Here is a 25,085-nt window from a genome sequence, read left to right as displayed (position 1 = left end):
GTTTCCTGAACTACTCTTAGAGTACTACAATGCCAGGGGACATCTGTTTGACACCATGGTTAAGGAGAACTGCCAAGAGCTGAGGCAGGGCTTGTGTGGAGCCAGCCTCAGGAAACATGGGAGGAATAGAGGGATGTTGTCCGAGTAGGAAGGATGGGGCTCAAAAGGTCCAGGCCGAGACCCCGGCCCCTTTGGAGTTTAATGTGTTGAGGGATGTGAAGCAAGCAGGGCTTCTTTAAATCCATCAATAACCAAAGGAGGAGAAGGGAAGTTGTGGGCTCACTGCTGACTGGGCAAAGTGCCCTGGTGACAAAGCATGTTGGAAAGGCAGAGATCCTAAATGCTGCTTTGCTGCAGTCTTTCCTGCAAAGACGGGCCCTCCGCATATCCCAGGCCCTGGAGAGCAGGGAGAAAGCCTCAAGAGAGGCTGACTTTTCCAGATCCAGAGTAGCAAGTGTGGATTCCCAAAGGGGGAAATCATGCTTAACCAACGTGAGAGCCTTCTAGGATGGGACGCCTGGCTGGGTAGATGAGGGGAGAGCAGGGCAAGTTGTCTCCCTTGACTTGAGCAAGGCTTTGGACACTGTCTCCCATCACATCCTCACAGGCAAGCTGAGGAAGTGTGGGTTAGATGGGCAGACAGTGAGGTGGCTTGAAAACTGGCTGTCTGGCAGAGCTCAGAGGATTGTGATGAGCAGCACAAAGTCTCGTTGGAGGCCTGTAGCTGGCGGTGTCTGCCAGGGGTCCATGCTGGGTGCAGTACTGTTCATCTTCTTCCTCAGTGACGTGGATGAGGGGACAGAGTGCACCTGCAGCAAGTGTGCTGATGATCCAAGGGTGATCCTGAGAGGAGTGGCAGATACCCCAGAGGGCTGTGCTGCCCTTCTGAGGTAGCTCGACGGTCTGGGGAGATGGGCAGAGGGGAACCTCATGAAGCTGAATCAGGTGAAGTGCAGAGGCCTGCCCCTGGGGAGGAATACCCGCTGCAGCAGTAGAGGGTGGTGGCTGACCTGCTGGAAAGCAGCCATGCAGAGAAGGACCTGGGAGGCCTGGTGGACAACAAGCTGACCGTGAGCCAGCACCGTGCCCTTGTGGCCAAGAAGGCCAAGGGTATGCTGGGCTGCATTAGGCAGAGTGTTGTCAGCAGGTGGAGGGAGGTGATCCTTTGCCTCTACTGAGCCCTGGGGAGGCCACGTCTGGAGTGCTGTGTGCAGTTCTGGACTCCTCAAGACAAGAGAGACACGGAGCTCCTGGAGCAAGTGCAGCAAAGGGCTCCTATGATGCTGAAGGAATGGGAATATGTATCATACAAGGAAAAGCTGAGAGAGCTGGGCCTGTTCATGGTGGAGGAGAGAAGCCTGAGGTCGGGGGGTCTCTATTGATGGGTATAACTATGTGAAGGGAATTTGTGAAGAGGATGGGGCCAGACTCTTTTCACTGGTGCCCAGTGATGCCTCCAATCAAGGAGACAAAGCATCTGCCCTGCTCTCCCAGATGGGGGCTTTTACTAGGTGGCAGGCAGGAAGGCAGACCATAGCCTCCCTCCAAGACATCTCCAATTGTCACACTATTGTCCTGCCCTTGTGTTTGGGCTGCAGGCCTGCCTTACAGCAAGGGAAACCTCCAGCGAGGAGAGGAAGCCTGCCAGCTGCTCCACCACTGCTGCATCAGGCGGCGCTGCCCATGCTTGGCCCTTTCTATAGAGCAACGCTTGCTCCACTGCAGTCCCTGCCATGGGCAGTGTGCACCACCAGCGATGGCAAATGTCGACCTGGTGCAGAGCTGCTCTGGGGCGGGTGAGGGCCACAGTAGTCAGGGTGCCGTGCATGGTAACATCCCAGTGTAGGACAGTGCGGGCGAAAGACCTGCAGCAGCAACAGCGATTAACTGGAGCCGTGTGAGGCCGGCAGGAGAGTTACTGGCTATGTGCAACAGAGCTCACTCTGAGCAGGACATGCTCCTTGTCCGCCCCAGCCACCCCTGAGGATACAGCAGTGTGCCCAAAGGCCTCACCTTGGGGCCGAGGCTCCAAACATTTTTTAATTTTTTTTAATAGAAGAGAGAGAAATGCACAGTGGAAGCACAAACTCAGGCAGCACCTGGAGGGCTGCGCAGGAGGGATGATGGAGGCACATCTCCATGGTGCCCATAGTCCCTGGCCAGCCCGAGTGGGCCGTTAGTGAGACAGACGATGCCTGCTGTGGTTGGCCTGTGGCTCATGGGGGCAGAGCCCCATGGCACCGTGTGTGTCCTCAGGGACTGCCACAGCACGGCCCCGCCATGCTCACAGTGATGTCCTGGGGCCACTGACACCAACATCGTCGTAGCCCATGTCTTGGGGCGCTGAAGCTGGTGCATCTGTCGTGGCTCCTGGCAGCTCCGGGTGGCTCAGCGAGGGCCGGCTCCCCGCTGCGGACAGCATGGCCGGTGCCTCTAGGGGGCATTTCATCCCCCGGCTGCCAGGTCCAGGCCAGTGGTCCCCGCCATGCCCAGGCACCACCCACCGCCGCAATAGAGCACGGGGAGCCACCTCTCCCGGCGGGATGGCACAGCGCTGGGAATGGCAGTGCTGCTGTATGGGCTGTGGTGCCTCTTACCTTCCAGCACCGTGACCTCGGAGACACCTCCGTCACTCAACCCTGGAGAAGCGGCCTCTCCCGGGTGCAGCACGGCCGCGGCATCGTCATACCCATCCGGGGGGCCATGCCTGGGCAGGGCAGGGGTGTCTGCAACAGACAGGGCAGTGAAATGAAGGCCAGGGCAGGGGTCGCGTTGTGCCAGCCCCCACTGACCACAGAGCTGCGGGTGCCGACATGGGGGCCGGGCCTGCTGCATGGGGCTGCCAGCTCTCGGATGGAGCCAGCAGCCCAGAGGCTCATCCCCAGCCACGAGTGTTGGCCCAGAAAATAACCAAGGGCCACGTGGCCATGCTGCACAGGCACCATGTGAGGCCCCTGCTGGCACTGGCTGTGGCATGACGGCTGCGCCTCTGGGCGCGTTGCAGCACGGCCCTGCACTCCGGCCCCGTACCTGCTGCTGTCGCGGGGCTGCTGACCTCCACGCTGTCACTGGTGTAATACGGCAGCTTTGCTGCTGAGCCTTCTGATGGAGAGCCTGGAGGATGGGGCGTTAGGAGAGGCTGCCCAGTCCCACGGCCTGGCCAGCACCCTGGGCAGGACAGCCTCACCGCACAGCGGGGACTGTGAGGGGCCAGGATACAGCCCTGCACTCCAGCTCCCCGTGGCCAGCACATGGCCAGGCTCACAGCACAGCTGCTGCAGCGGGTGCGTGGGGGCCTCAGCGCAGAGACCTCCTTCCCCAGGGAGAGGTGCCGGGCTGGGCTGGCCCGAGCACGGGAGTCAGGGTGTACGCACCTGAGCCACTGGGCACCTCCTGGTACTCCGGCGTCAGGGTGTAGTCGAGCTCCTCATAGACGGCCTCAGAGATTGTGTCCCCAGCTCTGCCAGGGCCTGGAAAGCAAGGGCAGCCATAACCCCAGGCCATGGGCACAGCACATGGGATGGTGGGGGTCACCAGCTGTGCCCCCGATATCCCTGTGGCCCAGCTCCACTGCTGTGCCCCATCTGCCGAGTGGCTCTGGTGCCCCTGCCTGGCCCTTGTGCTGCGCCGCGTCCTGCCCTCTTTCAGCACTGGCCTCCTGGCCTCCACCGCCACGCCTGTCCCCAGCCTGTGCAGCCGGGCCGTCCCATGGCCAGGCAGTCCCGGGAGCCATCAGTGGCCCCCAGCCCTGACTGGCTCTGCCCTGGTGCCTCGTCCTGGTAGATTCAGCCCCGGAGAACCCCGGTGCGACCCACCTCTGTGCTGAGCCATGGTGCGCCATGCCTGCATGGCGAGAGCCCCCAGGGCCAGGCAGAGCAGGGTCCCCAGGATGATGCAGAGGATGGTGGGCACTGGCATGGCCCCAGCACCCGCTGTGGGGCTCCTGTGGGCACCTGTGAGGACACCAAAACACGGCAGAGCTGGAGGGAGGCTGGGGACCCTGTCCCATCCTGCATCACTGTGGATGCATGGGGGGATGCAGGGGAGTGGCTGGCAGGACAGGGAGGCCAAGGAGGGCACCCCTGGGCCAAAGGGCCAACCCCTGCATGAAGCCGAGGGGTGACAGTGCCCGGGCAGCTGGGATCTCCTTGCCAGAGCTGCTCCCCCTCCACTGGGCTGCGCCAGCCCGAGCTGGAGGGTCCCTGGGGCCACTGCGCTGGCAAAGCTACCTGTGCAAGCTGTGCCGTCTGGGCATCCAGTTGCCCTGGCTGGCGTGGGAGTCAATCTGGTGCCGCCAGGGTCCCTGTCACATGTGATGTGGGTGTCCCCAGGGAAGTCACAGGGCTGCAGGTGCCAGGGTGCCGAGGGGCAGTGCCAGAGGGAGTCGGTCCCCAGCTCGCACTGCACCCAGGCCAGCCACGCGGGGCCTGAGCCCTGTGTGGTTGCTGGGGCAGATGCCAGTCGGCCCGTGGCCCCGCAGCCCAGCTGCTGGCACACCACGACGGCTGTGGCGGGGCTGGTGCCATTGGCGCACACGCTGCCCCACGTCCCATTGTAGAAGACCTCCAGGCGCCCGGTGCAGCTGCTGCCGCCTGCCAGCCGCAGGGCTGTGAGCTCTGCAAGGGGGTAGCATGGGGGCGTAGGCACAGCTCAGGCGGGGCTGGGCAACACCCCTGCTGTCCCGGCCACTCCGCCCACCTCCCCGGGTCACCATGAGAAGCATCCTAAGGAGTGGACACGGCAGGGCAGTGGGGCGAAGGTGCCGTCTCACTCCCCGGACTGCCCACGGTGTGGGGAGGTGGGCAGGGAGGCCGGTCGGGAGGGCTGATGCCACAACCGGTCCCACAGCCCCGCTGGCCCTGGCCCTGGTGGAGCGCGGTGCTGACCTGAGCAGATGGCTGCCGCACCAGCACCCTCCTTACAGCCACGCTGCCCCGGGGCCAGGGCTGGGGCTGGTGCCGGGGCTGGGCAGTCCCAGAGTGTCGCCTCGGCGCCAGAGCAGGCGCCAGCACCCAGCCACACTGGCCCCGAGCCCCGGCCGTAGCGGGCCGAGCCGGGCACTGCCAGGACCTCGCCGCAGCCCAACTGGTGGCAGACGACAGCGGCATCCCACAGGTCCCAGGTGTCCTCGCAGACGCGGCTCCAGGTCCCCTGCACGTAGACCTCCACTCTCCCAGCACAGCGCCCAGGGCCACTCACCAGCCGGATGCGCTGGCTCCCTGCAGCCAGAGACAGCCCGGGATGGGGCAGCTGCTCGGGCCCCCACAGTGCCCCGGGGCCCTTCCCGGCACACTCACCCGAGCACACAACTGCCGCTTCCTCGGCATGGTCCGGCGGCACAGCGCTGGGCAGCGTGGAGTTGCACTGGGCCAGGCGAGCCTCCGTGCCCACACACCGGAGCCCGCTCAGCCCCAGGGGGCTCGAGCCTGGCCCCAGCACTGGGGCAGCATAGGCCTTCTGCACCGTGCCGCACCGGAGCTGCCGGCACACCACGCTTGCACTGCTGGCATCCCACTGCTGAGCCAGGACTCGGCCCCAGGCCCCACCCAGGGCCACCTCCAGGTGTCCGTCACAGCGGCTCTCCCCATCCACCAGCCGCAGGGGTTCCGTGCCACCTGTCCCCGCACAGAGGGGAGATGTCCTGAGGCTCTTTGGGGACCGTGGGGTGCCAAGGAGTCCCACAGGATGCTGGGGGACAGCACGGCCCCACTGCCCTCCTCCTGCCCATGTGCCTGCTGCCCTATGCCTGGGCTCAGCCCTCCTCCTGCCCTGACATGGCGCTGCTTCCCCAGATGGGCCCTGTGCCCCACAGCTCCTGGTGGCAGTAGGGGGAGTGGGGTACCCTTCCTTTTTGGGGTGCTGGGTCCCCTCCCCCCAGGAAGCCCTTGTGGCTGGCACCACCTGCCCCACACGCACCTGAGCAATTGACTGCGGCAGCGTGGTCCGGCGAGCAGGCGGGGGTCCCCAGCACCGTGGCAGGGCACTCTCCCAGGTGGGACTCGGTCCCGCTGCAGTGAAACGTGTCCTGCCACAGCGGGCTGCTCCCTGTCCCAAAATACCCTCCACGGGGCACAGAGGCAGCAAAGCCGCAGCCGAGGTGGTGGCAGAGCACCTGGGCGTCGGGCATGTCCCAGCCGGCATCGCAGAGGGAACCCCAGGTGCCGCGTGCCTCCAGCTCCACCCGCCCTGTGCACTCTGTGCTGCCGTTCACCAGCCTGAAGCCCGTGTAGGCTGGGAGGGAGAAAAGACGCTGGAGATGAAGGCCTCATGTCCCGTGCTCTGCAATGGTGGGGGCATGCAGGCATGGCAGCCCTCTGCCTCCCACACCCTGCTGCCTTCCCGCACCCCTGGGGGCTGCCACAAGCCAGCCCGCAGCCTCCCTGCCCCGTCCCTGCCCTGGGCACTCCTGTCCCTGCTGCCCGTCTCCCCTGCCTCCCGCTGCAGCCGCTGTCCCGTGCCCTGCTCTCTTATGGGAGCAGATGATGGCAGCGTCACTGGTGTGGGTGCAGCCCTGGCCATGGGGCAGCCTGCGGGCGCAGGCAGACAGGAGGGATTCGTTGCCTGCACACTCAAAGCCCCCGTCCCAGATGGGCCCAGCTCCTGCCCCAAAGCGTGCCGCCCCAGTGATGGCCAGAGCTGCTCCGCAACCCAGCTCCTTGCAGATGACGTGGGCGGTGTTGAGGTCCACGTGGGCCTTGCAGAGGGTGGCCCAGGCTCGGCCCTGCCTGACCTCCACACGGCCCGAGCAGGCGCCGTCCCCGCCGACCAGCCGCACAAACCCTGCCGGAGGAGAGAGTCTGGGGTCTCTTGGGGGTCTGTGGAACACGCTGGGGGCTTGCAGGGGGGCTGCCCCCATAATCCTGGTGCTGGCATAGCGGGGCCTGAGTGCGAGGCAGCCTGGAGGGACCCCATGGCTCTTACCTTGGCAGACCACACCAACATCCCAGTCATGGCGGCCAGGGTATGGCCCCCATCCCGGGACAGTGCATTCCCAGAGTGCAGACTCATCCCCGCGACAGTCCACAAGAGCCAGTTGAATAGGTCCAGACCCTCTCCCAAAGTGGGTCGAGTCATGGGCGCTTTTGGCCGAGCCACAGCCCAGCTGCTGACACACCACCTCGGCATCCTCCATGTCCCATACGTCATCTGCCACCGTTCCCCACTGGCCCCGCAGCTTCACCTCCACTCTGCCTGCACAGGGACCACCTCCATTCACCAGCCTGAGCTCCACAGCATCTGTATTAGAGGTGCCCTCAGGGCATGAGGGTGCTGCACTCCAGCTCTACTCTTGTACCCCATCTGTGCCTGGGCAGGCCCCAGTGGGGAGGCCCTGGGCATAGCCATGCCATCTCCCAACTGCGCACAGCCAAGGGTCTGCTCCCTGGCAGAGTATCCTGATCCCTCACCTGAGCACGTCACCCCAACATCTGTGTCATGGCCACAGTAGTGCTGGCCCCAGCCGTAGTGGGGACAGTGGTGGAGTGCTGTCTCAGTGCCACGACATAGAAAAGGTTGCAGCCAAATCCGGCCAGCCCCTGCCCCGAACGGCATGTATGGGGAAGTCCTTGCCACGGTGCCACATCCCAGCTGCCTGCAGACCACGGAGGCCCCACGGACATCCCAGAGGAAGTCATAGCTGCACACGGTGCCCCACTGGCCCTCGTGCTTCACCTCCACCCGGCCGGCGCAGCGGCTGCCTCCGTTAACCAGTCGCAGCTCCCCGGTGCCTGTGGGTGCCCATGTGGGACCACAAAGGAGGACATGGAGTCCCAGCATGGTGTCAGTGTTGTCTGGTGTAGCATGCCCTGCCAGGCTGGCCAGGGAGCTCTGTCCCACAGCTGTTCCCTGCCCTGATGGCCTCCACTCCCCACTGCGGGCCTGGCTTTTGGACCCTGGCATATGGCTGTGTGGGTGGAAAAGCCTTGGGTGCACTGCAGGACACCAGGTGTGAAGAAAGGTAGGGCCATATCCAGACCCTGAATGTCCAGCACCCGATGCAAGGTGAACACAGCAGAGGACATGTCCTGCCACATGTGCTCAGTGTTTGGCCCCACTGGCATAAGCCCTGTCCCCAGCGCAGCGCAGGCACTGCGAGTCCCCGAGGGCTGCCTGGGTGGGGTGTCTCCGCTGATGTCCCTAGGAAGCCCTCCCAGCAGGTCACGCACAGACCCATGGTGGCCACCCCAGCCCCACGGTGGCCTCCCCAACCCCAGGGCTGCCTCCCACTCTCGGCATGAGGGCAGGCAGCTCCATCCCCGGGGAGCCCGCAGGCACTCACCCCTGCAGAGCTGCACGCACAGCAGCAGTCCCAGTGCACTGGCAAGGAGCTGGCTGATGGTGGCCATCCCAAACACCTCCTGCCCAATGCTGCAGTCCCCAGCTCCTGCTTGCCTCCCAGGCCACCAGAGGCCCCCGCTGTGGGGAGGGCAATATATAGGCAGAAGCGCAGGCCCCGCTGCCAGGGGAGCCAATCAACGGCTTTAGGCACCTTTTGAGACGTTATCAGGAGGGTTATCTCCCATCTGACGGAGCCCCAGCCTCCAATAACCTTCTCCATCCCCGTGCATGCCCATATATGTGTCTCGGCTCCACTTCTGGCATCACGCGCACCCCACCAGTGGGTGGGTGCCTGCCTGGCTGTCCCCGTGGGGAGCCTGATGATGATCTGAGCAGGACTCCCCACCTGGGTGCTGCAGCGGGTGCAGGGTGTGCGGACCCTCCCTATGCCTGATCCCGCATGGGTCTGGGTGTGTCACACTGTGCCAGGGAGCGTGGCAAGAGCCCTTCCTTGACAGGGACCGTCCTCTGCAGGGGGCAGCATCTGCTGCAGGCTCCTTGCTGCTGTGGGGCTGACCTCTGGCACCAGGTCCCTCCGCACTGCAGCCCTCCACATGGGGCAGGCACTGGGGCTGGCTCTGGGCTAGAAAGCTCCAGGGCGACACCAAGTCAAGCCCAGCCCCAGGCTCCATGGCACATTGGCAGGAGGGACTGGGCTCCTCACAGCAGCCTGTGGGTGGATGGAGGTGCTATCCAGTTGCCTGCAGGCCTGTGCCCCTCAGCCCCACAGTCCCCATGGCAGCCACGCTTGCCCCATGCAGTGACGGGGAAGGAAGGAGTTGGTTCCCCCACTGCACACCAGCCCCCAAGGGGAAGCAGCTGCAGCAGCCCGAGTGCTGCTCTGTGTCAGAGCACAGGCATCTGCTGGGCCTGCTGAACAGCCAGCATCTCACCACCTGCTTCTGTTTCAGCTCAGCCAGCTGCATTTCAGAGTATGATAACGCTAGGCTTCTGTGTATCAGTATCTCTTTGCAGTGCCAGTGCCACAGAGACCTGGAGCAAATCCAGAGCAACTGAGAGGCTCTTGGACAAATCTGAGGGATATAGGAGACCGGTGTTGGTTCCCTTGAGCCTGCTGGTCATTTGGGACATTTTGGGTAGGAGTGGGGACATCCCCCAGGTGAATATCGCTCTGCATGGGTGTTGTCACTGGTAGGGCTTTGCCTCCCCAGCATCTGCCTAAGTGCAGCACAGCCAGCAGGGAATGAAGGAGAGCCTCCGCCGAGCACAAGAGTGGTCTGTCGTGAGGCTCAGGAGATGAGCTGATGTCTCAGGAGGATGGCCTGGATAAGCTGGCCTGAACTCCAGTGAAAAAGGGCACATAGAGGAGGAGGAAGGGAGGAGGAGCTTTGCCAACAAGGTCTCCCAGGCTGCTGTGCTTAGGGAAAGGGCTCAGGCAGGAGAGGAGGGTCCAGCAGTGCATTAGAATCATAACTGCCTGCAGGAACTGTCTTGTCATGTGCGCTTTGTATTTTTGTTTGTAATCTAAACGAAGAGGAAGCACAGTCAGCTTGAAAGGGAGCTTGATTTCTTAGGAGCTCCTCATCAGTAGGGCTACTCTAACAGCACACCAATGCTGTGTGACACCTGTTTGACACCATGGTTAAGGAGAAGTGCGAAAGGTTGAGGAAGGGCTGGTGTGGAGCCAGCCTCAGGAAATGTGGGAGAAATGGAGGGATGTTGTCCAAGCAGGCAAGGATGGGGCTCGGAATGTCAAGGCCCATTTGGCTCCTATGATGCTTAAGAGATGGGAGCATCTGTCACACGCGGAAAGGCTGAGAGAACTGGGCCTGTTCATGGTGGAGAAGGGAAGGCTGTGGGGGAATCTTTATCAGTGGGCATAAATATCTGAAGGGAGGGTGTCAAGAGCTTTTCAGTGGTGCCTAGCGATAGGACGAGAGGCAACGGGCACAACCTGAAACCCAGGAAGTTCCGTCTGCCCAGAGGGAAAAACTTTCCTGTGAGTGTGACAGAGCCCGGGAACAGGTTTCCTGGGGAGATTGTGGGGTCTCCGTCCTAGGAGACATTGCAGAGGCGTCTGGATAGGGTCCTGGGCGATGGGCTTTAGATGACCCTCATGGGCAGGGGCATTGACCACAATGATCTCCAGAGGTCCCTTCCAACCTCTGCCGTTGCGTGCTTCTGTGCTTCCGTGAACACAAGGCAGAGTGGAGGGCAGCTTCAGTCGTGCCATGCTGTCAGCCCTGTGCAGATGCACTTCATCATTCATGCTCCCTGCTAGTGCAGGTGCTGGTGCAGAACTGGGAGGGCAGAGGGAGACAGTGCCCGGGATGGTTCAGTCCAGCCTGCACCTGCATTCCCCCCCTGTATGGCCTGTTTCTCCCCACCGACTGCAGTGGGAACATGGGAGGATGCCACTTCCAGTCTGTGCCCTTTTCAGGTCCAGTGAATCAGGCACGGCCCCAGCCCTGTCCCCTTGTTTCCCTCCCACACAACGCCTGGAAGGGTGGCTGCTTCAGCATCTGCAGTAGGTAGCTAGGTGGATTTGGTTGTCAAGGGGACCTGTGCTCGTGGCTGGCTGTACCAGCAAAGCAGTTCAGCCCAGCAATGCCTTGCAGGTCTCTCAGGCCTCCTCTAAGCTGTGGCAGCAGCACCCACCCAAGGGCAGGGGAGTTCCCAGCACCTCGCTCCACCTTGGAATGCACCCTCCATCCAACATCCCGGAACCCCCTTCCAAGGCAGGGACGAGGGTGGCCAGCACCTGCCCACAGTTGCGTCACAGCTGGTGGGAATCCTCCTCTGCCCAGGCAAGCTCAGCTGCCACGTGGGGACATTTTTTGCAGCTGCAGTGCAACAGACAGCTCCAGTGCCCCAGTGTGGGGATTTTCCCACTGTGTACAGACACCAGGGATGAGGTGCAGATCAGCAGCTGAGTCAGGGCTCTCGCAGGACACATCCTACCTTGGCTGCAAAGCTCAGTGCATAGCTACTTGCTTCCCTAGTTGAAAGAGTAGCAGGTCACAGCAACAGAAGCCGTCGGGAAGTGGACTAGCGGCAGGGGCTTGTCAGACCTCAGCATTCCGGTATGGGCTGCGTACAAATGCCGGCAGGCCTTGCAGAGAGACAAGAGTGGCATAGAAAGCTCATGCAGCATATGCACTGACCACATAGAGAGGAAAGAGCAGCATAGAAAACTAATGCAGCGTAACCATTGAGCATGTAGACCTTCTGTGTTTAACTGGCGGAACATTCATGGGAGGTACCAAAGCTGTGAGCTGATTATAGAGATGAAAGTGCAGCAGTTGGGAAGCCAGAGAGGGATATTTAGCATTGAGAGACATGCCTTCAGCTTTCTTCCCAACCCTCCTTTGTACCCCTTGTGGGTGATGCCTCCAATCACGGACATAAAGTGTGTGCCTTGCTGTCTCGGATGGGGCCAACGCTTGGTGGCAGGCAGGAAGACAGGCCGTGGCCTCCCTTTGAGGCACGCCTACCCATAATGCCACCGTCCTCCCCCACCGGTATGACAGCAGCAAAATTCCCTTCTTCCCTTGAGCGCAGCCAACTCCTGCTACGTTTCTTCCTTTACTCCCAATGTGTTCAGTCTTTCAATCGAACAAGAAAAAGAGAAGAACTGCCGCCGGAGACCACACGGCATGGTCCACCTCGATGGCGATACACTGTCCCGGCCCCACAGCATCCGACCTCAGGGGGCCTGCACGGCCACAGCCCTGCTGCCATGCCCACTCCCTGCCCATGGCTTTCACTGCCCTGGTGCTTCTGGGGAAAAGAGGCAGAAGGTATCCAAAGTCTCACAGCTCATGGGGTTTGCCACACTGGCCTCCAAGCAGCCATGGTGCACCCAGGGCTGTGCAGGCGAGAGAGGGACACTGTGGTTGTCCTGTCTCAGTGTCTGCTCAGGTGAACCATATCTGTGTTTCAGTGCTTTCCAGCTCTGAATCAGGGAACAGGAGCCAGGGTTAAGCACGTGGCAGGAGTCCCACAGGGCCAGCCCAAACCATTCTGACCCAAGCCAGGCTCTGTGCCGGCTCTTGTTGGGCAGAAGGTCACAGGGGCCTTGAGCTCTCGTTTCAGGTTTCTCTTTAGCTCGGGGGTGCACAAGTCCAGAGAGTTCAACTCCGTACTTGCATCCCACTAGGACGCTGCAGGGCCTGCTTGCTGTCTGAGCAAAAGGCATTGGCCATGCAGGGCCCAGGTGGCTCGTGAGTCCATGTGGGCTGTGCCTGGAAAAAACCACCCAGACTGTGAAGGCCAGGGGAGAGAGTGCAAGTGCAGGCTCCAGGCACTTCTGGTCCAGCCCAGATGGAAGAGTCCAAGTAGGGGCAATGACAGAGCTTGGAAATCAAGTGTGCTGCACTCCCTGCTGTAGTGGGGCTGATTTCTTTCCAGTTGAGGTAGAAAACATAGTCAAACTGTGTATAAAGGACTGCTCCTGCCCACTCCATGGTGATCTTCCTCCTTGTCATTGTCTTTCCCATCCCTGCAGCTCCCAGCAACACAGTGGTGTGTGGCGCTTGTCCTTCTTCATGAGGTTGAAACAGCCGTGCCATAGTAACAGCAGCGTTGGCTTGCTTGTTGCCTGTGGCTGCATGTGTGTGGCTTACACTTGTGGTTTCCTGAACTACTCTTAGAGTACTACAATGCCAGGGGACATCTGTTTGACACCATGCTTAAGGAGAACTGCCAAGAGCTGAGGCAGGGCTTGTGTGGAGCCAGCCTCAGGAAACATGGGAGGAATAGAGGGATGTTGTCCGAGTAGGAAGGATGGGGCTCAAAAGGTCCAGGCCGAGACCCCGGCCCCTTTGGAGTTTAATGTGTTGAGGGATGTGAAGCAAGCAGGGCTTCTTTAAATCCATCAATAACCAAAGGAGGAGAAGGGAAGTTGTGGGCTCACTGCTGACTGGGCAAAGTGCCCTGGTGACAAAGCATGTTGGAAAGGCAGAGATCCTAAATGCTGCTTTGCTGCAGTCTTTCCTGCAAAGACGGGCCCTCCGCATATCCCAGGCCCTGGAGAGCAGGGAGAAAGCCTCAAGAGAGGCTGACTTTTCCAGATCCAGAGTAGCAAGTGTGGATTCCCAAAGGGGGAAATCATGCTTAACCAACGTGAGAGCCTTCTAGGATGGGACGCCTGGCTGGGTAGATGAGGGGAGAGCAGGGCAAGTTGTCTCCCTTGACTTGAGCAAGGCTTTGGACACTGTCTCCCATCACATCCTCACAGGCAAGCTGAGGAAGTGTGGGTTAGATGGGCAGACAGTGAGGTGGCTTGAAAACTGGCTGTCTGGCAGAGCTCAGAGGATTGTGATGAGCAGCACAAAGTCTCGTTGGAGGCCTGTAGCTGGCGGTGTCTGCCAGGGGTCCATGCTGGGTGCAGTACTGTTCATCTTCTTCCTCAGTGACGTGGATGAGGGGACAGAGTGCACCCACAGCAAGTGTGCTGATGATCCAAGGGTGATCCTGAGAGGAGTGGCAGATACCCCAGAGGGCTGTGCTGCCCTTCTGAGGTAGCTTGACGGTCTGGGGAGATGGGCAGAGGGGAACCTCATGAAGCTGAATCAGGTGAAGTGCAGAGGCCTGCCCCTGGGGAGGAATACCCGCTGCAGCAGTAGAGGGTGGTGGCTGACCTGCTGGAAAGCAGCCGTGCAGAGAAGGACCTGGGAGGCCTGGTGGACAACAAGCTGACCGTGAGCCAGCACCGTGCCCTTGTGGCCAAGAAGGCCAAGGGTATGCTGGGCTGCATTAGGCAGAGTGTTGTCAGCAGGTGGAGGGAGGTGATCCTTTGCCTCTACTGATCCCTGGGGAGGCCACGTCTGGAGTGCTGTGTGCAGTTCTGGACTCCTCAAGACAAGAGAGACACGGAGCTCCTGGAGCAAGTGCAGCAAAGGGCTCCTATGATGCTGAAGGAATGGGAATATGTATCATACAAGGAAAAGCTGAGAGAGCTGGGCCTGTTCATGGTGGAGGAGAGAAGCCTGAGGGCGGGGGGGTCTCTATTGATGGGTATAACTATGTGAAGGGAATTTGTGAAGAGGATGGGGCCAGACTCTTTTCACTGGTGCCCAGTGATGCCTCCAATCAAGGAGACAAAGCATCTGCCCTGCTCTCCCAGATGGGGGCTTTTACTAGGTGGCAGGCAGGAAGGCAGACCATAGCCTCCCTCCAAGACATCTCCACTTGTCACACTATTGTCCTGCCCTTGTGTTTGGGCTGCAGGCCTGCCTTACAGCAAGGGAAACCTCCAGCGAGGAGAGGAAGCCTGCCAGCTGCTCCACCACTGCTGCATCAGGCGGCGCTGCCCATGCTTGGCCCTTTCTATAGAGCAACGCTTGCTCCACTGCAGTCCCTGCCATGGGCAGTGTGCACCACCAGCGATGGCAAATGTCGACCTGGTGCAGAGCTGCTCTGGGGCGGGTGAGGGCCACAGTAGTCAGGGTGCCGTGCATGGTAACATCCCAGTGTAGGACAGTGCGGGCGAAAGACCTGCAGCAGCAACAGCGATTAACTGGAGCCGTGTGAGGCCGGCAGGAGAGTTACTGGCTATGTGCAACAGAGCTCACTCTGAGCAGGACATGCTCCTTGTCCGCCCCAGCCACCCCTGAGGATACAGCAGTGTGCCCAAAGGCCTCACCTTGGGGCCGAGGCTCCAAACATTTTTTAATTTTTTTTAATAGAAGAGAGAGAAATGCACAGTGGAAGCACAAACTCAGGCAGCACCTGGAGGGCTGCGCAGGAGGGATGATGGAGGCACATCTCCATGGTGCCCATAGTCCCTGGCCAGCCCGAGTGGGCCGTTAGTGAGACAGACGATGCCTGCTGTGGTTGGCCTGTGGCTCATGGGGGCAGAGCCCCATGGCACCGTGTGTGTCCTCAGGGACTGCCACAGCACGGCCCCGCCATGCTCACAGTGATGTCCTGGGGCCACTGACACCAACATCGTCGTAGCCCATGTCTCGGGGCGCTGAAGCTGGTGCATCTGTCGTGGCTCCTGGCAGCTCCGGGTGGCTCAGCGAGGGCCGGCTCCCCGCTGCGGACAGCATGGCCGGTGCCTCTAGGGGGCATTTCATCCCCCGGCTGCCAGGTCCAGGCCAGTGGTCCCCGCCATGCCCAGGCACCACCCACCGCCGCAGTAGAGCACGGGGAGCCACCTCTCCCGGCGGGATGGCACAGCGCTGGGAATGGCAGTGCTGCTGTATGGGCTGTGGTGCCTCTTACCTTCCAGCACCGTGACCTCGGAGACACCTCCGTCACTCAACCCTGGAGAAGCGGCCTCTCCCGGGTGCAGCACGGCCGCGGCATCATCATACCCATCCGGGGGGCCATGCCTGGGCAGGGCAGGGGTGTCTGCAACAGACAGGGCAGTGAAATGAAGGCCAGGGCAGGGGTCGCGTTGTGCCAGCCCCCACTGACCACAGAGCTGCGGGTGCCGACATGGGGGCCAGGCCTGCTGCATGGGGCTGCCAGCTCTCGGATGGAGCCAGCAGCCCAGAGGCTCATCCCCAGCCACGAGTGTTGGCCCAGAAAATAACCGAGGGCCACGTGGCCATGCTGCACAGGCACCATGTGAGGCCCCTGCTGGCACTGGCTGTGGCATGACGGCTGCGCCTCTGGGCGCGTTGCAGCACGGCCCTGCACTCCGGCCCCGTACCTGCTGCTGTCGCGGGGCTGCTGACCTCCACGCTGTCACTGGTGTAATACGGCAGCTTTGCTGCTGAGCCTTCTGATGGAGAGCCTGGAGGATGGGGCGTTAGGAGAGGCTGCCCAGTCCCACGGCCTGGCCAGCACCCTGGGCAGGACAGCCTCACCGCACAGCGGGGACTGTGAGGGGCCAGGATACGGCCCTGCACTCCAGCTCCCCGTGGCCAGCACATGGCCAGGCTCCCAGCACAGCTGCTGCAGCGGGTGCGTGGGGGCCTCAGCGCAGAGACCTCCTTCCCCAGGGAGAGGTGCCGGGCTGGGCTGGCCCGAGCACGGGAGTCAGGGTGTACGCACCTGAGCCACTGGGCACCTCCTGGTACTCCGGCGTCAGGGTGTAGTCGAGCTCCTCATAGACGGCCTCAGAGATTGTGTCCCCAGCTCTGCCAGGGCCTGGAAAGCAAGGGCAGCCATAACCCCAGGCCATGGGCACAGCACATGGGATGGTGGGGGTCACCAGCTGTGCCCCCGATATCCCTGTGGCCCAGCTCCACTGCTGTGCCCCATCCACCGAGTGGCTCTGGTGCCCCTGCCTGGCCCTTGTGCTGCGCCGCGTCCTGCCCTCTTTCAGCACTGGCCTCCTGGCCTCCACCGCCACGCCTGTCCCCAGCCTGTGCAGCCGGGCCGCCCCATGGCCAGGCAGTCCCGGGAGCCATCAGTGGCCCCCAGCCCTGACTGGCTCTGCCCTGGTGCCTCGTCCTGGTAGATTCAGCCCCGGAGAACCCCGGTGCGACCCACCTCTGTGCTGAGCCATGGTGCGCCATGCCTGCATGGCGAGAGCCCCCAGGGCCAGGCAGAGCAGGGTCCCCAGGATGATGCAGAGGATGGTGGGCACTGGCATGGCCCCAGCACCCCCCGCGGGGCTCCTGTGGGCACCTGTGAGGACACCAAAACACGGCAGAGCTGGAGGGAGGCTGGGGACCCTGTCCCATCCTGCATCACTGTGGATGCATGGGGGGATGCAGGGGAGTGGCTGGCAGGACAGGGAGGCCAAGGAGGGCACCCCTGGGCCGAAGGGCCAACCCCTGCATGAAGCCGAGGGGTGACAGTGCCCGGGCAGCTGGGGTCTCCTTGCCAGAGCTGCTCCCCCTCCACTGGGCTGCGCCAGCCCGAGCTGGAGGGTCCCTGGGGCCACTGCGCTGGCAAAGCTACCTGTGCAAGCTGTGCCGTCTGGGCATCCAGTTGCCCTGGCTGGCGTGGGAGTCACTCTGGTGCCGCCAGGGTCCCTGTCACATGTGATGTGGGTGTCCCCAGGGAAGTCACAGGGCTGCAGGTGCCAGGGTGCCGAGGGGCAGTGCCAGAGGGAGTCGGTCCCCAGCTCGCACTGCACCCAGGCCAGCCACGCGGGGCCTGAGCCCTGTGTGGTTGCTGGGGCAGATGCCAGTCGGCCCGTGGCCCCGCAGCCCAGCTGCTGGCACACCACGGCGGCTGTGGCGGGGCTGGTGCCATTGGCGCACACGCTGCCCCACGTCCCATTGTAGAAGACCTCCAGGCGCCCAGTGCAGCCACTGCCACCCGCCAGCCGCAGGACTGTGAGCTCTGCAAGGGGATAGCATGAGCGGGGCGGGGCACAGCTGAGCCAGGGCTGGGCAGACACCCCCACTCTTATGACTACGCCGCCCACCTCCCCGAGGCACTAAGAGAAGCACCCCAAGCAGCGGACACGCTGGGGCAGTGGGGCAAAGGCGCCATCTCGCTCCCCGGGACTGCCCAGGGTGTGGGGAGCTGGTCAGGGAGGCCGGTGGGGAGGGCTGGCACCACGGCCAGTCCCACAGCCCTGCTACGTCTGGCCCCAGTGGAGGATGCCACTGACCTGAGCAAACGGCTGCTGCGCCAGCACCCTGCTTGCAACCACGCTGCCCTGGAGCCGGGGCCGGGGCCGAGCAGTCCCAGAGTGTCGCCTCGGTCCCGGAGCACCCACCGGCGCCCAGCCACACTGGCCCCGAGCCCCGGCCGTAGCGGGCTGAGCCGGGCACTGCCAGGGCCTTGCCGCAGCCCAGCTGGCGGCAGACGACGGTGGCATCCCAGAGGTCCCAGGCATCCTCACAGACATGGATCCAGGCCCCCTGCACGTAGACCTCCACTCTCCCAGCACAGCGCCCAGGGCCGCTTGCCAGCCGCACCCGCCGGCTCCCTGCAGCCAGAGACAGCCCGGGATGGGGCAGCCACTCAGGCCCCTGCGGCACCCTGGGGCCCTTCCTGGCACACTCACCTGAGCACACAACCACCGCCTCCTCAGTGTGGCCCGATGGCACGGCGCTGGGCAGCGTGGCATTGCACTGGGCCAGGTGGGTCTCCGTGCCTGCACACCAGAGCCCACTCAGCCCCAGGGGACTCGAGCCTGGCTGCAGCACTGGGGCGGTGTAGGCCTTCTGCACCGTGCCGCACCGGAGCTGCCGGCACACCACGCTGGCACCGCTGTCGTCCCACTGCTGTGGCAGGACTCGGCCCCAGGCCCCACCCAGGGCCACCTCCAGGCGCCCGTCACAACGGCTCTCCCCGTCCACCAGCCGCAGGGGTTCAGTGCCACCTGGCCCCACACAGAGGGGAGATGTCCTGTGGGGACCGTGGGGTGCCAAGGAGCCCCACGGCTTGCCGGGGGACAGCACAGCCCCACTGCCCTCCTCCTGCCCATGTGCCTGCTACCCTGTGCCTGGGCTCAGCCCTCCTCCTGCCCTGACATGGCCCTGCTTCCCCAGACGGGCCCTGTGCCCCACAGCTCCTGCTGGCAGTGAGAAGGAGGGGCACCCCTCCATTTGGGGTGCTGGGTCCCCTCCCCACAGCAGGCCCTCCTGTCTGACGCCACCTGCCCCGCACGCACCTGAGCAATTGACTGCGGCAGCGTGGTCCGGCGAGCAGGCAGGGGTCCCCAGCGCCATGGCAGGGCACTCTCCCAGGTGGGACTCGGTCCCGCTGCAGTGAAATGTGTCCTGCCACAGCGGGCCGCTCCCTGTCCCAAAATACCCTCTGCGAGGCACAGAGGCAGCAAAGCCGCAGCCAAGGTGGTGGCAGAGCACCTGGGCATCGGGCACGTCCCAGCCAGCGTCGCAGAGGGAGCCCCAGGTGCCGCGTGCCTCCAGCTCCACCCGCCCTGTGCACTCTGTGCTGCCGTTCACCAGCCTGAAGCCCGTGTAGGCTGGGAGGGAGAAAAGACGCTGGAGATGAAAGCTCATGTCCCCTGCTCTGCAATGGTGGGGGCATGCAGGCATGGCAGCCCTCTGCCTCCCCATGCCCCGCTGCCGTCTCGTGCCCCTGGGGACTGCCACAAGCCAGGCCGCAGCCTCCCTGCCCCGTCCCTGCCCTGGGCACCCCTGTCCCTGCTGCCCGTCTCCCCCGCCTCCCGCTGCAGCCTCTGTCCCGTGCCCTGCTCTCTTACGGGAGCAGATGATGGCAGCGTCACTGGTGTGGGTGCAGCCCTGGCCATGGGGCAGCCTGCGGGCGCAGGCAGACAGGAGGGATTCATTGCCTGCACACTCAAAGCCCCCGTCCCAGATGGGCCCAGCTCCTGCCCCAAAGCGTGCCGCCCCAGTGATGGCCAGAGCTGCTCCACAGCCCAGCTCCTTGCAGATGACATGGGCGGTGTTGAGGTCCATGTGGGCTTCACAGAGGGTGGCCCAGGCTCGGCCCTGCCTGACCTCCACGCGGCCCAAGCAGGCACCATCTCCGCCAACCAGCCGCACAAACCCTGCCGGAGGAGAGAGTCTGGGGTCTCTTGGGGGTCCCTGGGACATGTTGGGGTGTTGTGGAGGGGCTGCCACCAGAGCTTTGGTGCTGGCACAGGTGGCCCCCGGGGGCGAGACAGCCTGGGCTGTGACCACCACAGCTCTTACCTTGGCAGACCACGCCAACATCCCAGCTATGGCTTCCATTGTACAGCTCCCATCCCTTGATAGTACATTCCCAGAGGGCAGACTCATCCCCGCGACAGTCAACGACAGCCAGATGAATTGGTCCAGACCCTTTCCCAAAGCGGCTCCAGGCATGGGCGCTTTTGGCTGAGCCACAGCCCAGCTGCTGACACACCACCTCGGCATCTTCCATGTCCCATTCATTATCTGCCACCGTCCCCCACTGGCCCCGCAGCTTCACCTCCACTCTGCCTGCACAGGGACCACCTCCATTCACCAGCCTCAGCTCCACGGCATCTGCATTAGAGGTGCCCTCAGGGCATGAGGGTGCTGCCCTCCAGCCCCACTCCTGCACCCCATCTGTGTCCAGGGAGTCCCCATTGGGAAGTCCCTGGTAATGGCCATGCCAGCTCCCAACCGTGAGCAGCCAAGGGGCTGCACCACAGTACGGTCACCCAAACCCTCACCTGAGCACGTCACCCCAACATCTGTGTCATGGCCACAGTAGTGCTGGCCCCAGCCGAAGTGGGGGCAGTTGTGGAGCGCTGTCTCAGTGCCACGGCATAAGAAGGGTTGCAGCCAAATCCGGCCAGTCCCAGCCCCAAATGGGGTGTACGGGGAGGCCCTGGCCACGGTGCCGCATCCCAACTGCCTGCAGACCACGGAGGCCCCACGGACATCCCAGTCGAAGTCATAGCTGCACACGGTGCCCCACTGGCCCTCGTGCTTCATCTCCACCCGACCGGCGCAGCGGCTGCCTCCGTTAACCAGTCGCAGCTCCCCGGTGCCTGTGGGTGCCCATGTGGGACCACAAAGGAGGACATGGAGTCCCAGCATGGTGCCACGGGCACCTGGCACAGCCTGCCCTACCAGGCTGGCTGGGGGACTCTGTCCCACAGCTGTTCCCTGCCCTGATGGCCTCCACTCCCCACTGCGGGCCTGGCTTTTGGGTCCCGATGTATGGCTGTTGGGGGGGAAAGCCTCGGCGCACTGCAGGACATTCTCCTGAATGTCCAGCACCCGATGCAAGGTGAACACAGCAGAGCACATGTCCTGGCACATGTGCTCAGTGTTTGGCCCCACTGGCATAAGCCCTGTCCCCAGCGCAGCGCAGGCACTGCGAGTCCCCGAGGGCTGCCTGGGTGGGGTGTCTCCGCTGGTGTCCCTAGGAAGCCCTCCCAGCAGGTCACGCACAGACCCATGGTGGCCACCCCAGCCCCACGGTGGCCTCCCCAACCCCAGGGCTGCCTCCCACTCTCGGCATGAGGGCAGGCAGCTCCAGCCCCGGGGAGCCCGCAGGCACTCACCCCTGCAGAGCTGCACGCACAGCAGCAGCCCCAGTGCGCTGGCAAGGAGCTGGCTGATGGTGGCCATCCCAAACACCTCCTGCCCCACAGTGCAGCCCCCAGCACCCGCTCTCCTCCTGGGCCACCAGAGACTGCTGTGGTGGGGGGGGCAATATATAGGCAGAGGTGCAGGCCCCGCTGCCAGGGGAGCCAATCAACGGCATTAGGCACCTTTTGAGACGTTATCAGGAGGGTTATCTCCCATCTGACGGAGCCCCAGCCTCCAATAACCTTCTCCATCCCCGTGCATGCCCATATATGCGTCTCGGCTCCACTTCTGGCATCATGCGCTCCCCACCAGTGGGTGGGTGCCTGCCTGGCTGTCCCCGTGGGGAGCCTGATGATGATCTGAGCAGGGCTCCCCACCTGGGTGCTGCAGTGGGTGCAGGGTGTGTGGGCCCTTCCTATGCCTGATCCCGCATGGGTCTGGGTGTGTCACACTGTGCCAGGGAGCATGACAAGAGCCCTTCCTTGACAGGGACTGTCCTGTGCTGGGGGCAGCATCTGCTGCAGCCTCCTTGCTGCTGTGGGGCTGACCTCTGGCACCAGGTCCCTCCGCACTGCAGCCCTCCACATGGGGCAGGCACTGGGGCTGGCTCTGGGCTAGAAAGCTCCAGGGTGGCACCAAGTCAAGCCCAGCCCCAGGCTCCATGGCACATTGGCAGGAGGGCCTGGGCCCCTCACAGTGGCCTGTGGGCAGATGGAGGCGCTGCCCAGTTGCCTGCAGGTCTGTGCCCTTCAGCCTGTGAGCCCCCACACAGCCACGCTCGCCCCATACAGCGCTGAAGTAGGAAGGAGACGGTTCCCCCACTGCACACCAGCCCCCAAGGGGAAGCAGCAGCGGCAGCCTGAGTGTTGCTGTGTGTCAGAGCACACGCACCTGCTGGGCCTGCTGAACAGCCAGCATCTCACCACCTGCTTCTGTTTCTGCTCAGCCAGCTGCATTTCAGAGTATGATAACGCTAGGCTTCTGTGTATCAGTATCTCTTTGCAGTGCCAGTGCCACAGAGACCTGGAGCAAATCCAGAGCATCCGAGGTGCTCTGGGACAAATCTGAGGGTCATGGGAGACCGGTGTTGGTTCCCTTGAGCCTGCTGGTCAAGGAGACGTTCTGGGTAGGAGTGGAGACCTCCCCCAGGTTAACATTGCTCTGCATGGGTGGTGTCCCTGGCAGGGCTTTGCCTTTGTGGTCATCACATTTAACCTCCCCAGCATCTGCCCGAGGGCAGAGCAGCAAGCAGGAAATGAAGGAGAGCCTCCGCCGAGCACAAGAGTGGTCTGTCGTGAGGCTCAGGAGATGAGCTGATGTCTCAGGAGGGTGGCCTGGATAAGCTGACCCGAACTCCAGTGAAAAAGGGCACATAGAGGAGGAGGAAGGGAGGAGGAGCTTTGCCAATGAGGTCTCCCAGGCTGCTGTGCTTAGGGAAAGGGCTCAGGCAGGAGAGGAGGGTCCAGCAGTGCATTAGAATCAAGACTGCCTGCAAGAACTCTCTTATCATGTGTGCTCTCCATTTCTGTTTGTACGCTAAAGCAAGAGGAAGCACAGTCAGCTTGAAATGGAGCTCGATTTCTTAGGAGCTCCTTGTCAGTAGGGCTACTCTAACAGCACACCAATGCTATGCGACACCTGTTTGACACCATGGTTAAGGAGAACTGCCAAAAGCTGAGGAAGGGCTGGTGTGGAGCCAGCCTCAGGAAATGTGGGAGGAATGGAGGGATGTTGTCCAAGCAGGCAAGGATGGGGCTCGGAATGTCAAGGCCCATTTGGCTCCTACGATGCTTAAGAGATGGGAGCATCTGTCACACGCGGAAAGGCTGAGAGAACTGGGCCTGTTCATGGTGGAGAAGGGAAGGCTGTGGGGGAATCTTTATCAGTGGGCATAAATATCTGAAGGGAGGGTGTCAAGAGCTTTTCAGTGGTGCCCAGCGATAGGACAAGAGGCAACGGGCACAACCTGAAACCCAGGAAGTTCCGTCTGCCCAGCAGGATAAGCTTCTTTCCTGTGAGGGTGACGGAGCCCGGGAACAGGTTTCCTGGGGAGGTTGTGGAGTCTCCATCTTTGGAGGCATTGCAGAGGCGTCTGGATAGGGTCCTGGGCGATGGGCTTTAGATGACCCTCATGGACAGGGGCATTGGCCTCGATGATCTCCAGAGGTCCCTTCCAACCTCTGCCGTTGTGTGCTTCTGTGCTTCCGTGAACACAAGGCAGAGCGCAGGGCAGCTTCAGTCGTGCCACGCTGTCGGCCCTGTGCAGATGCATTTAATCCTCAGTCCAAGGCAAAAGGATCTGGAAAGCTCTGGCCACTTCAAGGCCTTCCTGACACAAAGAGCTTCTTTACCCTGTGCGGCATTGGCCTGAGGTGGCACTGCCACTGCTGAGCTATCAGGCCCTGCTCCCTGCTAGTGCAGGTGCTGGTGCAGAACTGGGAGGGCAGAGGGAGACAGCGCCCAGGATGGTTCAGTCCAGCCTGCACTTGCAATCCCCGCCCTGTATGGCTTGTTTCTCCCCCTGCAGTCACTGGGGACATAGGAGGATGCACTTCTGGTCTCTGTCCTTTTCAGGTCCAGTGAATCAGGCACGGCCCCAGCCCTGCCCCCTTGTTTCCCTCCCACACAACGCCTGGAAGGGTGGCTGCTTCAGCATCTGCAGTAGGTAGCTAGGTGGACTGGGGGGGTCAAGGGGACCTGTGCTCGTGGCTGGCTGTACCAGCAAAGCAGTTCAGCCCAGCAATGCCTTGCAGGTCTCTCGGGCCTCCTCTAAGTTGTGGCAGCAGCCCTCACCCAAGGGCAGGGGAATTCCCAGCACCTCGCTCCGCCTCGGAATGCACCCTCCATCCGACATCCGAGAGCCCTCTGCCAGGGCAGGAACGAAGGTGGCCAGCACCTGCTCACAGTTGCTTCACAGCTGGTGGGAATCCTTCCCTGCCCAGACAGCCCCGCTGCCACGTGGGGACATTTTTCCCAGCTGCAGCACAACAGGCATCTAGTGTGCCTGAGCGTGGAGATTCAAAGCACCCCCATCCATAACGACACCGTCCTCCCCCACCGGTATGACAGCAGCAAAATTCCCTTCTTCCCTCGAGTGCAGCCAACTGCTGCTGTGTTTCTTCCTTTAATCCCAATGTGTTCAATCTTTCAATCAAGCTGGAAAAGGAGAGGAACTGCTAAAATGACCCTAGGTATTCACTGCTGCCTGAGACCACACGGCATGGTCCACCTCGATGGCAACACACTGTCCCGGCCCCACAGCATCTGACCTCAGGGGGCCTGCACGGCCACAGCCCTGCTGCCATGCCCACTCCCTGCCCATGGCTTTCACTGCCCTGGTGCTTCTGGGGAAAAGAGGCAGAAGGTATCCAAAGCCTCACAGCTCACGGGGTTTGCCACACTGGCCTCCAAGCAGCCATGGTGCACCCAGGGCAGTGCAGGTGACAGGGGGAGACTTTGGTTGTCCTGTCTCAGTGTCTGCTCAGGTGAACCATATCTGTGTTTCAGTGCTTTCCAGCTCTGAATCAGGGAACGGGAGCCAGGGTTAAGCACGTGGCAGGAGTCCCACAGGGCCCACCTGAACCACTCTGACCCAAGCCAGGCTCTGTGCCAGCTCTTGTTTGGGCAGAAGGTCACAGGGGCCTTGAGCTCTCGTTTCAGGTTTCTCTTTAGCTCGGGGGTGCACAAGTCCAGAGAGTGCAACTCCGTACTTGCATCCCACTAGGACACCGCAGGACCTGCTTGCTGTCTGAGCAAAAGGCATTGGCCATGCAGGGCCCAGGTGGCTCATGGCTCCATGTGGGCTGTGCCTGTCAAAAAATACCACCCAGACCGTGAAGGCCAGAGGAGCGAGTGCAAGTGCTGGCTCCAGGCAGAGGCACTTCTGGTCCAGCC

The 25,085-nt window shown here is 62.3% G+C and overlaps 2 protein-coding genes across 2 annotated transcripts; both read right to left on the bottom strand.

Moving 5' to 3' along the window:
- Positions 1 to 677: 677 nt before the first annotated feature.
- On the bottom strand, positions 678 to 8,345 carry LOC135328596 (antigen WC1.1-like). The gene is made up of 14 exons (XM_064513477.1): positions 8,279 to 8,345; positions 7,407 to 7,727; positions 6,922 to 7,236; positions 6,472 to 6,780; positions 5,917 to 6,231; positions 5,298 to 5,615; positions 4,887 to 5,219; positions 4,230 to 4,616; positions 3,816 to 3,953; positions 3,375 to 3,470; positions 3,031 to 3,114; positions 2,598 to 2,726; positions 2,289 to 2,409; positions 678 to 903 (listed from the first exon to the last, which is right to left on the bottom strand). Exons 1-14 carry the CDS (start codon positions 8,343 to 8,345, stop codon positions 678 to 680), a joined length of 3,159 nt encoding a protein of 1,052 aa, XP_064369547.1.
- Positions 8,346 to 11,906: 3,561 nt separating this feature from the next.
- LOC135328595 (antigen WC1.1-like) lies at positions 11,907 to 21,191 on the bottom strand (the record flags this gene model as incomplete). Its single annotated transcript, XM_064513476.1, has 16 exons — positions 11,907 to 12,078; positions 13,694 to 13,833; positions 14,541 to 14,796; positions 15,220 to 15,340; positions 15,529 to 15,657; positions 15,962 to 16,045; positions 16,306 to 16,401; positions 16,747 to 16,884; positions 17,161 to 17,547; positions 17,822 to 18,142; positions 18,221 to 18,538; positions 18,830 to 19,144; positions 19,385 to 19,693; positions 19,839 to 20,153; positions 20,324 to 20,644; positions 21,164 to 21,191. Coding segments are annotated over 16 exons (3,450 nt in total), but the record flags the coding sequence as incomplete, so codon positions are not given.
- Positions 21,192 to 25,085: the final 3,894 nt, after the last annotated feature.

The sequence above is a fragment of the Dromaius novaehollandiae genome, chromosome 5, assembly GCF_036370855.1.
Source record: "Dromaius novaehollandiae isolate bDroNov1 chromosome 5, bDroNov1.hap1, whole genome shotgun sequence".
Classification (NCBI taxonomy): Eukaryota; Metazoa; Chordata; class Aves; order Casuariiformes; family Dromaiidae; genus Dromaius; species Dromaius novaehollandiae.
This window is presented reverse-complemented; position numbering and strand designations above follow the sequence as displayed.

Bases quoted from the DNA above. Each gene is read 5' to 3' on its own strand.
- LOC135328596 (XM_064513477.1), bottom strand. From the start codon at position 8,345: ATGGCCACCATCAGCCAGCTCCTTGCCAGTGCACTGGGACTGCTGCTG. The intron at 7,237-7,406 runs GTGAGGGATCAG...CCTCTAATACAG, and splicing joins TGTTGGGGTGACGTGCTCAG to ATGCTGTGGAGCTCAGGCTG. The intron at 4,617-4,886 runs GTCAGCACCGCG...ACCCCCTTGCAG, and splicing joins TGCGGCAGCCATCTGCTCAG to AGCTCACAGCCCTGCGGCTG.